This window comes from Triticum dicoccoides, chromosome 7B, assembly GCF_002162155.2.
Source record: "Triticum dicoccoides isolate Atlit2015 ecotype Zavitan chromosome 7B, WEW_v2.0, whole genome shotgun sequence".
Classification (NCBI taxonomy): domain Eukaryota; kingdom Viridiplantae; phylum Streptophyta; class Magnoliopsida; order Poales; family Poaceae; genus Triticum; species Triticum dicoccoides.
The window spans coordinates 385,364,232-385,376,310 of record NC_041393.1 but is presented as its reverse complement, the minus strand read 5'-3'; the positions used below and the strand labels follow the sequence as shown (position 1 = coordinate 385,376,310).

At 43.9% G+C, this 12,079-nt stretch overlaps 1 protein-coding gene across 1 annotated transcript in view; it reads right to left on the bottom strand.

The window, feature by feature from the left end:
- Positions 1 to 6,400: 6,400 nt before the first annotated feature.
- LOC119336304 (HEAT repeat-containing protein 6-like) overlaps positions 6,401 to 12,079 on the bottom strand; it is a 15,451-nt gene continuing 9,772 nt past the window's right edge. The window contains exons 16-28 of the mRNA XM_037608298.1: positions 11,061 to 11,312; positions 10,527 to 10,622; positions 10,352 to 10,446; positions 10,179 to 10,242; positions 9,980 to 10,067; positions 9,818 to 9,888; positions 9,548 to 9,633; positions 9,335 to 9,419; positions 8,971 to 9,044; positions 8,435 to 8,541; positions 8,099 to 8,217; positions 7,910 to 7,987; positions 6,401 to 7,108 (exon numbers count right to left, since the gene is read on the bottom strand). Coding sequence (XP_037464195.1) covers positions 6,779 to 7,108; positions 7,910 to 7,987; positions 8,099 to 8,217; positions 8,435 to 8,541; positions 8,971 to 9,044; positions 9,335 to 9,419; positions 9,548 to 9,633; positions 9,818 to 9,888; positions 9,980 to 10,067; positions 10,179 to 10,242; positions 10,352 to 10,446; positions 10,527 to 10,622; positions 11,061 to 11,312 — 1,545 coding nt within the window. The 3' untranslated portion in view covers positions 6,401 to 6,778. The remainder of the gene's footprint in view (positions 7,109 to 7,909; positions 7,988 to 8,098; positions 8,218 to 8,434; positions 8,542 to 8,970; positions 9,045 to 9,334; positions 9,420 to 9,547; positions 9,634 to 9,817; positions 9,889 to 9,979; positions 10,068 to 10,178; positions 10,243 to 10,351; positions 10,447 to 10,526; positions 10,623 to 11,060; positions 11,313 to 12,079) is intronic.

Below are 12,079 nucleotides of genomic sequence, written 5' to 3'. Positions count from 1 at the left end.
TATGGCCATGATCATCTTGCGCCTTTGATCTCCATCTCCAAAGTACTGTCATGATCTCTATCGTCACCGGCACGACACCATGATCTCCATCATCTTGATCTATATCAATGTGTCATCACATGGTCGTCTCGCCAACTATTGCTCTTGCAACTATTGCTATCGCATAGCGATAAAGTAAAGCAATTATTTGGCGCTTGCATCTTATGCAATAAAGAGACCACCATAAGGCTTTTGCCGGTTGCCGATAACTTCAACAAAACATGATCATATCATACAATAACTTATATCTCATCACGTCTTGACCATATCACATCACAACATGCCCTGCAAAAACAAGTTAGACGTCCTCTACTTTGTTGTTGCAAGTTTTACGTGGCTGCTACGGGCTGAGCAAGAACCGTTCTTACCTACGCATTAAAACCACAACGATATTTCGTCAAGTTAGTGCTATTTTAACCTTCGCAAGGACCGGGCGTAGCCACACTCGGTTCAACTAAAGTTGGAGAAACTGACACCCGCCAGCCACCTGTGTGCAAAGCACGTCGGTACAACTAGTCTCGCGTAAGCGTATGCATAATGTCGGTCTGGGCCGCTTCATCCAACAATACCGCCGAACCAAAATATGACATGCTGGTAAGCAGTATGACTTGTATCGCCCACAACTCACTTGTGTTCTACTCATGCATATAACATCTACGCATAAAACCAGGCTCGGATGCCACTGTTGGGGAACATAGTAATTTCAAAAAAATTCCTACGCACACGCAAGATCATGGCGATGCATAGCAACGAGAGGGGAGAGTGTTGTTTACGTACCCTCATAGACCGTAAGCGGAAGCGTTAGCACAACGCGGTTGATGTAGTCGTACGTCTTCACGGTCCGACCGATCAAGTACCGAACGTACGGCACCTCCGAGTTCAGCACACGTTCAGCTCAATGACGTCCCACGAACTCCGATCCAGCAGAGCTTTGCGGGAGAGTTCCGTTAGCACAACGGCGTGATGACGGTGTTGATGATGCTACCGACGCAGGGCTTCGCCTAAGCACCGCTACGATATTACCGAGGTGGAATATGGTGGAGGGGGGCACCGCACACAGCTAAGAGATAAATGATCAATTGTTGTGTCTCCAAGGGGTGCCCCCCTCCCCGTATATAAAGGAGTGGAGGAGGGGGAGGGCCGGCCCTCTCTATGGCGCGCCCTAGGGGAGTCCTACTCCCACCAGGAGTAGGATTCCCCCTTTCCTAGTAGAACTAGGAGCCCTTCCAAGTAGTAGGATTAGGAGAGAAGGAAAGGGAAAAGAGAAGAGAAGGAAGGAGGGGGCGGCGCCCCTCCCCCTAGTCCAATTCGGACTAAGCATTGGGGGGCGCGCGGCCTCCCCTCTCTCTTTTCCCTAAAGCCCAATAAGGCCCATATACTCCCCGGCAAATTCCCGTAACTCTCCGGTACTCCGAAAAATACCCGAATCACTCGGAACCTTTCCGATGCCGAATATAGTCGTCCAATATATCGATCTTTACGTCTCGACCATTTCGAGACTCCTCGTCATGTCCTCGATCTCATTCGGGACTCCGAACTACCTTCAGTACATCAAAACACATAAACTCATAATATAAATCATCACCGAACTTTAAGCGTGCGGACCCTATGGGTTCGAGAACAATGTAGACATGACCGAGACACGTCTCCGATAAATAACCAATAGCGGAACCTAGATGCTCATATTGGCTCCCACATATTCTACGAAGATCTTTATCGGTCAAACCGCATAACAACATATGTTGTTCCCCTTGTCATCGGTATGTTACTTGCCCGAGATTTGATCGTCGGTATCTCAATACCTAGTTCAATCTCGTTACCGGCAAGTCTCTTTACTCATTATGTAATGCATCATCCCACAACCAACTCATTAGTCACATTACTTGCAAGGCTTATAGTGATGTGCATTACCGGGAGGGCCCAGAGATACCTCTCCGACAATCGGACTGACAACCTAATCTCGAAATACGCCAACTCAACATGTACCTTCGGAGACACCTGTAGAGCTCCTTTATAATCACCAGTTACGTTGTGACGTTTGGTAGCACACAAAGTGTTCCTCCGGTAAATGGGAGTTGCATAATCTCATAGACATAGGAACATGTATAAGTCATGAAGAAAGCAATAGCAACATACTAAACGATCAAGTGCTAAGCTAACGAAATGGGTCAAGTCAATCACATCATTCTCTAATGATGTGATCCCGTTAATCAAATGACAACTCATGTCTATGGCTAGGAAACTTAACCATCTTTGATTCAACGAGCTAGTCAAGTATAGGCATACTAGTGACACTCTGTTTGTCTATGTATTCACACATGTATCATGTTTCCGGTTAATACAATTCTAGCATGAATAATAAACATTTATCATGAAATAAGGAAATAAATAATAACTTTATTATTGCCTCTAGGGCATATTTCCTTCACAAACGCCATCGGGCGGTCTTCCTGAAGCTGGACTTCCATAAAGCCTATGATACGGTTCACTGGCCCTTCCTTCGGGAAGTCTTGCTCCGCAAGGGTTTCGATGACCGGTGGGTGACCAGAGTTATGCAACTCGTCTCCTGCGGTCGGACCGCGGTTAACATTAACGGTGAGATCGGACCCTTCTTCCCCACTCTCTGTGGGGTTCGCCAAGGCGACTCGTTCTCCCCATTTCTGTTTAACATGGTGGTCGATGCCCTTGCGGACATCCTGGATAAGGCCAAATCTGCTGGCCATATCCACGGCATAGTCCCTCACCTGGTAGGAGGGGGAGGGGTCTCCCTCCTACAATATGCAGACGACACCATTATAATGGTGGAGGGCTTCGTGACCGACATGGCAAACCTGAAGTTTCTCCTCCTATGCTTCCAACAGATGTCAGGGCTCACTATCAACTTCGATAAGAGCGAAATGATGATCCTTGGCTATCCTCTGGAGGAGGCCCAAGCCATAGCTGGTCGACTGAATGTCGCTTGGGGTCTTTTCTCACTACTTATTTGGGGATACCCATTAGTGACTCGTGACTCACCGTGGCTGACCTTCGCCCGACAGTGACCCGGATGCAGCACCGGGTCGAGCCCTAGAAGGGGAGGTGGCTCTCGAAGGCGGCCCGGGTAATCCTCATCAACTCCTCGCTTGCCAGCTTCCTATGGTTCCTCATGAGCTTCTACAGCCTTCATGAGACGCTCCATCAGGAGATCGCCAAATACCAATCCAGGTTTTTCTGGGCAGGCGAGGGTGACAAGCAGAAGTACCATATGGTGAGTTGGCCTGACATTTGCAAACCCAAGGACCAGGGTGGTCTGGGGATCTTGTCTTCTTGGCGCATGAACATTGCTCTCCTGACTCGTTGGCTTTGGCGAATCGCCAATGGGGAGGGAGGCCTCTGGCTTACTATCATCCGAAACAAGTACCTTCGGGGCCAACCCCTAGCTTTCTGTCAGAGTTCTGGTGGCTCCCAGTTCTAGTAGGCTGTGAATCAGCTATTACCCGTGCTGCGCATCGGCACATCCATCTTGGTTGGCTTCGGGTCCTCGACCATGTTCTGGTTTGATCTAGGGGACTCCCCCCTGGCCTCTCGCTTCCCTGACTTATTCGCCATTGCGGTCAACCCTCGGGTCTCTGTCGAGACGACCCTTATTGACTTAGGGCGTCTCGCTTTCCGGCGCCCCTTCGGTCCCCTTGAGGTTGCCGCCTGGGACTCCCTCCTCCAGGACATTGCTCTTCTGCCGATGGATGTCGAGGTTGTCCCTGACTCCATCTCTTGGCAACTGGAGGCCTCTTGCCGCTTCTCCACTAAGTCTTTATACGCGGCCATCACACCCTCGTCGGCCCCTGAACCCTTTAGCTTAATCTGGGACATTCGACTTCCTCTTAAGATCAGGATCTTCCTTTGGGGTTGAGGTCCTCAAGCGTAATGGACCCCTTGTGGGCACAGTGGAGGATGCTAACCACATCTTCTTCTCTTGCTCCACAACCCAATTCATGTGGTCCTGCTTCCGCGAGGCAGTCGGTGGACAGTGGTGCAACACCAACTTCCTCGACTTGCTTGCGGAGATCCACGCCTCCCCCCCCCCTCGCTACCGTCATATTAGATGGTTGTGCGTTGGGGTCCTTGCTTGGACGCTTTGGACCATCCGCAAAAAGCTTGTTATTCAGAAAGTGCCTCTTCGACGTGCGACTGATGCGATCTTCAAAATGTGTCGTTACTTGCAGCTCTGGCGGCCGCTTAGCCGCTCCCAGGACCGGGACGCCATCAACACCCTCCTCGCCGACCTTCGCTCGATGGCCTTCCGCATGGCGCCCACGTTACCGCCCCTCCTATGGAGCCGATTAGAGCTGCTGCGCGGGTCGCGTGTGTGAGTGTGTTGCTTTGTTTCCAGGACTTGTTGAGTTGTGCCCTCAGCATTAACCCTATTTGCTACCGTGTGTACCTGTAAGACTTGTGTGTGTGTGTAAACCTTGTTGGATATTTGGCTCGGGCGGTTTGCTTTATAATATAAAACGGGGCGAAAGTCTTTTTTTTTAAGACTTACCTATTAGTATAGTTTCTTTGCTCTGTCACTAAAAGAAGAACATGGATGGGAATGAAGAAACTAGGCGGGAGGCGTTCCTCGAAAGAAATCTATCTCGATACATTCACTTTTGTCAAGTGTCAAAAAAGGTCTTATATTAAGTCACGGAGGGAGTATTATATTTTTATAAAATCGAGTTCCGTAGTGGTTGAAAGAATACGGCACTCCGTGGAGTGACTAGCACCCCATTAGTCTGTAATAATAATAAGAAATACGAAGGCAGGTCCAAGATTAACTCCCAAAGTAGGACAATATTGAAGTGATTAAGTGCCGCACGAGCACAAGGAATATGCAAGGAGGAGATAATTTGGTCGTGTCAAATTCAGCGACAGTAGGTGGTACTCCACCGCCATTTGTTTATCACGCTGTCGTCCTCGGGAGACAGTGATATCAAAGTATCAAACCTCTCAACTGTTATTAGTCCAACCGGGGCAGCACAACATTCTCGCTCAAAGGGCACCAACCACGTGTTGCTCACGCATAAATATATAATACATATACTGCCGTGCAAAAAAGAGTGAGATATTTAAGCATATTATTTGTGGGCCAAAAAGGATATGAGGATCTTATTCAGAATTGATGACAAATATTTTCGGACAGAGGAAGTACTACCCAGATCGGTTTGTGCGTCGACAAATTAATTTGTGCGGCTTGGAGTACTACCCAGATCGGTTTGTGCGTCGACAAATTAATTTGTGCGGCGCCAAGCAGGGAGGCACCGTCACTAGAGAGAGAGAAACCCTGAACTTGCCGTAAGGGAGGAAGAGGATCCATCGAGTGACCTGTGTGCCTACATGTATCCATTAATTGGACGTTAATGGAATGTTGTGTAGATGTTCTCCAGTACTACTGCTACTACTTTGCTCATGCAGCCTACGGACCGTGGAGTAAACGTATGCACTGTACGTGGTCTTTTTGTTTCTTGTATGTAAAAAAGGAAGGCGTTGGTTGGACCATCCATCCTCTGGCCTCTTGTGAAGTGTACGCGTGCACTAGGGTGCATGTTGCTTTTGATGGCGTATTGATTGTTGCAATGGTATATACTGCAGGGCTCATGACCTGTGTGGGGGATGCAAGCAATTATTTGAAACAATCCGGTTACGTGCTCAATTTCTACCAATCAGGATCATGGGATGCATCACCAACTAGCCAGCTAATGATATAATACTACAACATTCCTAAAGCACTTAATTGTTGGAATTATTTATTATTGGGAAGAGAGAAACAGTGCATGAGGAATTAGAAAGGGAAAAAGATAAATAGCAAAAATGCCATATTCATTCACATCTTCCCCAGACTAATATTGATGCAATGAAGCGCAATAAGTTTCAGCAAAAAAAAGATTTAAAGAGAAGAAAAATAGCAGTATGTCATGTGATAACAAACAACCTATTGGATCCAGTCAAACTGAACAGGGGAGAAAATGGGGCAGCCAAGTGGCCCCCTCGAAGGTCAAAGAAAGCCTATAGCAAGGTCCATGAAATCTCACAGGCAAAAGTTGTTGCCTGGAAAGATGGAACAGGCAGCTGCTGCCTCCTGTTGCCATCATTGTTGTCAACTTGTGACCTATTCACCTTTAAACATTGCCTGATCTACCAACAAAACAGGCCAACTGAAATCCAGGAAGGCATTTAGCGTGCACAAGAGCATATAGCACCCAACATACCTGCTTCTCCAATGTTACCAACTAAAACACTGGAACAAGGGAATGGTGCGTCCCCATTTATAGCGGTTGGTACCCCCAGCTGAAATGGCCGGCATTCATTTTCTGTTGCGCTCACAGATCCAAAATCATCATGCTTGTGGTCTAACAAAGCATTCAACCCAAGCCAAATCCATAATGTTGCAGTTTATATGGAACTACAGTCTGTAGTACTGATCTAGCTATTAATCTGTAGTACTGATCTAGCCGAATAATCCTTCAGTATACATGTCTGCTCCGTGTATGCACACTAGTGATCATAAGTAAACACGATGTACAACATGGCCAAACCTGGAAGAAATTCAACAACTATTTTTACACTAGAATACAACATGTCAAGGCAATTCTGCATTGACCGACTACTTGGCTAGCTGCCAGGAGCTGCCCTTGATCTGAAATCACCCAACTCAGCAGCTTCGTCGACTTCATGGAATGTATTGACGTACAGGTCAGGTTGCCTCGCTTTATTGGAAGCCTCAAGAACCAATTGATAGGCGAGTTGGCTTCTCTAAGGTGGATGACCAATATCTTGCTGCTCGTTGATGGGTGTGGAGACCACCATTGATTTTTGACGCCCACGCTGTGCTTCTAGCCAATTGCTCAAATCTCTGAGTAATAACTTGCTGGTTTCCACTTGTATATACATTGAGCAAGGACACTACAGCAGAAGATAACATAACTTTCTGTGACACATTTGGGCTGAAACCATCCTCGTCATTTATGGTCTCGCTTGCCAGAGGCTGGTCCTCGGCACTATTGAATGCTGAGCATAAACCCTTCAGCCAGTCTTCCAGAAAGGATGCCTTCTGCTCAAAATGAAAGTGAATTAGATAGGGCAACAGAACAATATATCTGTTTTTCAGTTACAAAAAAAGTCAAAGTATTAAGCATTTAAGCCACATACTATGGGGTATTTCTTCAGTGCATGCATATTACACAGGGCTAGAGTAGAAACCTGCTCTTCTACATCTTAGGTGTACAAACAAGAGCAATATATTCACTAAAATAACAAGTACTCCCTCCGTCCGGAAATACTTGTCGGACAAATGAATGAAAATGGATGTATGTAAAACTAAATTGCGTCTAGATACATCCGTTCCTCCGACAAGTATTTTGGGACGGAGGGAGTAATATAGATAAATATAAAAAGGACAAACCCAGTGCTAGAAGCTCCCACACAAGGTGGGGTCCGGGGAACGATTATACGAGACAAGCCTTAACCCTCCACAGTGCAATGCAGAGAGGCCGCGTCGAACCCAGGACCTCTTGGCACAAGTGGGGAGTACTTCACCACTGCGCCAGGCCTGTCCTAATATAGACAAATATAGTACCAAAATTTGTGCTATCGACGTAGCACATGAGTTCATTTCCAGGACTTCATGATAAATAGGAAACAGACACAAAAAATCACATCGTTAAGAACACTGCAGAGTTGGTTATGTTTTGATATTCCATACATGACAGGGCCAAAACATGCTCATGAAACTGATGAATCCAGATTCTCAAAATATCAACCTGATCTGGCTGTTATTTGCCTCTGAACAACACTATGACAGATAAATACATCATATTAGTGAAAACACAACACACAGGCATGAGACGGTTACCTTGATAAGAAAATCTTTCAGGCTTTGGTCATCCTTCGGTGAAACAAAACCAAGCAAATGCAGAGCAGTAAACGTAAGCTGTAAAAAGGAGTCAAAGGTTCAACAATGCTGCGACATGTTTTGGAGTATATATATATATATATATATATATATATATATATATATAAGGCGATGATGAACAACATTGACCTGTTTCTCAAGGTTGTCCCGGTGTTTGAAATTTGAAGGCGATGATGAACTGTTCGAACTTAATGACTCAAGAACATGTGTGAGGCCTCTGACAACATCTGGAAAGGAGCTACCATAATCTACACATCCAGCAGCATCATGAATTCAGTTGCAGAATGATACCACAGGCAAGACACGAACCTCCAACAAATGAAATAAGCAGCACAGGATAATATAATCTAAATAATAATGACAGAAAGCTTTAATCCATTGGCAATTTGGCATGATATGGTATTAGCAAAATAAGCATGATCAGAACTTAAACAAAGGCGCAATTAAAGCATTCAGTGGACTAACCAAGCCTTGTGACTGGCACTGCTAAAGCAACAGCCGCATGCATCCTTATTTTATAATTGTTTGAGTCACGGAGTAATAGTAGAAGTATGCTATAAACACTTGATGCCCTGTAATACAAAACACCTGAAATCAGAACCACTAACATATGAAGCTGGAGTACTCAGTTACTCACCGAGGTATGGTACCAGGCGTGTAGATTTCTCATATAGTACTTTCAATTGACAAGGTTGACAATGGGGAGAAATAACTATTGCCCAAATTTCTGACTGATTAGTTCCTTAAAGATGAATATTTGAAAATAGAAGATGTGGGTGAAGGTTGTCTTTATTAGATTTAGAATATTACGAAATAGCCTCTTTAAACATTGGGCTTCACCTTCTGTAGGTGGAGAGCATATGCGTTTCATTCAAATGCTTCTGGAAGATAAAGAAAGAATGTGGTGCTTCTACAATGGGAATTCTAAAGCAGATAAGATGCATAAAAGTTTCTGCGAAATTCAATAAAATACTGGAAGATGTTGCATGTGCAAATCATACCACTGCATCTCTGAAAGTCTCACGGTGTCATTCATGAATAAGTTACTAAGAGCATGACAAACATTCCACTGAACCTGTATGAATGACAAAAGACAAGTCAAATGGAAGCAGTTATTCATGTAAAACATCTCCACATTCAACAATCACATATAATAGAAAAATAGAAGGAAAAAAATCTTGAACTTGTATTCTTTGCTAACTGAGGTGTTCCTCATTAGAACAAAACAAGGGAAACATGTTTTTTTAGTCTCGCCTTGACACAATAAATTGTCTCGGAAACTAGGATAATGTTGAGTGAATAACAAGAGATTCAGCCCATGGATGTTTGTTTTAAGTACAAGTGCAAAACCATTTCTTGCAGTACCTTTACATTTCCAGTAGTCACAGAAGACATCAAAGCCTGTACTATTGTTTGAAGACAGACAGGATCTCCATAGAAAACAGAATTCCTGTGATGGAAGCCACAAAATTGTAAGCTGAAGAAACAAGTTAAGAAAAATTATGATTGATGCCTACAGAGTATTAAAGGCTTTGTTGTTGTTGATGATGATGATGATGCATGCAGAATATTATCAACCTTGAATCATCAACTGCATCACAATGATGATTGAATCTGATAAATCTTGACAGATATCCAAGGGCTCTAACGGCATTTGACTTTACCTGAACATAAATAAAAACAACAACACTGATACCATTAGATACAGAAATATACAGATATCTTCCTTTTCTTTTCAATTTACAACTGAATAATGTCTTGCTGTTCAATAGCCTAAAACAGGCATCTGGGCTAGTGAAAATGTAAAATAAAGAGAGAGAAAGACATCAGTTGACAAGACAAACTTACTTTTTCGCCATCTTTGGTTAGGCGCAAAGTAATTTCAACCAGCAATGAAATTGTTGATTTATCAAGTAGATCTACAGTTGAAAAAATAGTAGAAAGATAAGCATGCCGTATTGTTATATTATAGATTCTGTAACCAACTAACAATCAATATGCAATACATACCTGCAGTCGGATCTGTTTGTAGTTCCAATGCTCTGAAACGAATAGAAGAACAAAGATTGGCCAAAGCCCACGAGGCAGTGATACGGACCTAAACATTTAGATTGAGACAATGTTACACATAGAATACTTGATAAATTTTAGTACAACAAAAAAAAATAACAGTGCACAAGCATTAAAGAGAGAGATACAAATATCATACTGGAGTTGATGAATTTTGTGTATTGAAGTCAATGGCTTTTATGAACTCGCCAGGTAGGCTAGGACTGCAGAAGGAAACAGGAGTTACGGACTATTGGTCATCATCATTCAAGTACCTCAAAATAAGCACTTGACTACTTGAGACTGCAGCGCAACCAAAGTCTGAAATTTTACCTCGACAATATTTGGGAGAAACATGAAACAATACCAATGGCTCGACATGCAGCCGACCTCACTGTAGCAACTGCATCACTCAATGCTGCATGAACCTACACAACAACAATTGTGATACTCACGAAATTTTAACAGGTTAGGGAAACATAATGAAACACACAAATAATAAACTTACAGATGAGGAGGTCACATAATCTCTCTTGTTTACTGGTAGGGAGAAGAAAACATCAGAGGTCATGCCCGCGAAACATGTGAGTGATGCTGTCCTGACCTAGAAACAAACAGTTAATTTATTTAGTCCAGGAAAAACAGACACTCAAAAAATGGAATACTTTCAGCAATACATAAAAGCATTTCCATCAGGTTCATGGAGCACATGCTCCCTAAATTTAATGGTGCTGTTGCAAGACAAAACTATTTTCTTACATACGGGACATAAAGTATCATCTGAAGATAACAACACGGCTAAGCATATCATGCTGTATTTAGAACCAAGGATCATAAACGGCAACACAATACTCAAACATACATTAGTTAGCTGCTTTGACTAAAACGGCAGCAGGCATTCTGTTACTAATCTGCTAAATCATGTTTATAAGTTAGCATTAACACCACAGATTATTGAGAAACACATGAAGCCTAACCACTATACGTTCCAGATTAATACGATAATACATGGACAACACAGGTTCTAGAGGTGGTAGATTACCATAGCAGAGGCATGTGATAATCCCCGAGGGAGATGAGTTTCTAACACCTCAGTCCAACGGTTGGTTCCAAGTGTAATGTCCAAAGAGCAGTTTTGTGATGGTCCAGGGGTTTCAATTTCAAAGTGAGGCGCAGATTTAATACTTTTATTTACAGTGCAGTCTGAAAATTGCTGAATATCCAGCAATCTACACTCTTTGAGATCATCCGCACCCTTGAATCCAGATGAAACACGCAGACACTCATCAATTACCTGACAAACAAAATCACAACACATTAATAAATGATCAAAACTAAGTATGACCATGATGGTTAATTTTACATACATAATAAGGCAATTCTAAGCTAAGAAGCACCGCACGGGAAAACAGACACTGGGATGCTAGTATGGGGACACTGGATACAGCATTTTCCAAAAACAGCCATTCGGGGATACAGCAGGGTATATAAGTGTTTTAAAAGTAAACGGCAAGTAATAAAGATTTGATGATAATTTTGAGATGAGAGCTTTTTTATAGTTAGTACAGGATATATGTTGCCTCATTTCTATAGATGAAACATTGTGAGTAGTCCACACAACCCTCCACTCAGAGCCCATATAAGGCCCAATTCCAGAAAATCCTACACTACACAGCTCCTCCAGCCCACACATTTCTGTGATGTTTTCCTCCAGCCGCCTGAGAGCTGCAGAGAGAAGATGAAATGACTGCGCCACCGCCTGTACCTTCTTGCTCACCGGCAGCTTCCACCACTGCCTTCAAATCGGCCCAAATCCTCTTCCTTGCTGGCGGCTGCAGTCCACATCTTTCTCCCTGCCTGGAGCTTCTTCCTCATCAGCGTCCACCTTCCAATCTTCCTCTCCACCTGGATGTTCTTCCTTGCTAGCGACCATCGAGATGAGAGCTGAGTGGCGGCGCGGTTGCTGGAGGCTCGCTCCTGACTCCCCACCGTGTCCACATCATATCGGCCGTATCCCGATTTATTTCCCCTTTTTTCAGAAAAGATGGGATACTGTGGGAT